Here is a 1,174-nt window from a genome sequence, read left to right as displayed (position 1 = left end):
TTCCAATTGTTAGTGACCTGCAGGATGCCCTGGTGATCTTACAGCTATATGAGAGAATTAAAGTTCCTGTGGACTGGAGTAAAGTTAACAAGCCTCCATACCCAAAGCTGGGGGCCAACATGAAGAAGGTAGAGAACTGGAACCTTCTCTTTTTTTTAAGATTCATTTATTAGTATATGTAGGTACATGGTAGCTGTCTTCAGACACACCAGAAGAGGGCGTCAGATCTCATGACGGATGGTTGTGAGCCACCATGTATGTGGTTGCTGGGATTTGAACTCAGGACCTTTGGAAGAACAGTCAGTGCTCTTACCCGCAGAGCCATCTCTCCAGCCTGTCCTTGAACCCTCTAGATTTCTTTCTTTTGCTTAAAATCTCTACACTCAGTCTGGAGAGATGGCTCAGTGGTTAAGGGTACTGGCTGCTCTTCCAGAAGACCTGAGTTCATTTCCCAGTGCCCCCATGGCAGCACACAACTGTCTGAAACTCTAGTTCTAGGGCATCTGAAACCTTCACATAATCATACTTGCAGGCAAAACACAAATGCAAATGAAATAAAATAAAAATGATAGATAAATAGATGAAAAACCTCTAGACCCTAAGTTGCTTCTGGAAGACAGGAACTAGATCTTGGCTTTGAGAAGATACTTACCATTATACAACACACGCACACACACACATGTACATACACACACACAAAAACACACACACACACATACACACACAGGGTGGGGGGAGATCATACAACTTGAACAAATGACAATATTTAACTGTTACTTTGCTTATATCCACATGCAGTTAGAAAACTGCAACTATGCAGTTGAACTAGGGAAGAATCCAGCTAAATTCTCCTTGGTTGGCATTGGAGGACAAGACTTGAATGATGGGAACCCTACCTTGACTTTGGCTTTAGTCTGGCAGCTGATGAGAAGGTATTGTGCACAGTTTTGGCTATGGAAGCTTCGCAGTACCATGCGTATATGAATTCCCCCTTTGTATCTTTCACTGCTTAAAGTAATCATTTAGTTCAGTGAATACACTTCAGAGCTCAGGGTACTTAGGCTCTGAAATGAGTTTGCTATGAGTGTATGGTGCATCTTCACTGTTTCCTCGTGAGTTACCTGGAGCTGTAACTGTTGCTAGTCTGCCACAGAAGTCTGATGTGTAGACTTAA

The 1,174-nt window shown here is 42.7% G+C and overlaps 1 protein-coding gene across 1 annotated transcript in view; it reads left to right on the top strand.

The window, feature by feature from the left end:
* Positions 1 to 1,132, top strand: part of LOC116078659 (plastin-3) — a 79,223-nt gene extending 78,091 nt beyond the window's left edge. Inside the window, exons 12-13 of the mRNA XM_031354340.1 lie at positions 14 to 128; positions 799 to 1,132. Of these exons, the coding sequence (XP_031210200.1) occupies positions 14 to 128; positions 799 to 984 (301 nt within the window). The 3' untranslated portion in view covers positions 985 to 1,132. The remainder of the gene's footprint in view (positions 1 to 13; positions 129 to 798) is intronic.
* The last annotated feature ends 42 nt before the right edge of the window (positions 1,133 to 1,174 follow it).

The sequence above is a fragment of the Mastomys coucha genome, chromosome X, assembly GCF_008632895.1.
Source record: "Mastomys coucha isolate ucsf_1 chromosome X, UCSF_Mcou_1, whole genome shotgun sequence".
Classification (NCBI taxonomy): domain Eukaryota; kingdom Metazoa; phylum Chordata; class Mammalia; order Rodentia; family Muridae; genus Mastomys; species Mastomys coucha.
This window is presented reverse-complemented; position numbering and strand designations above follow the sequence as displayed.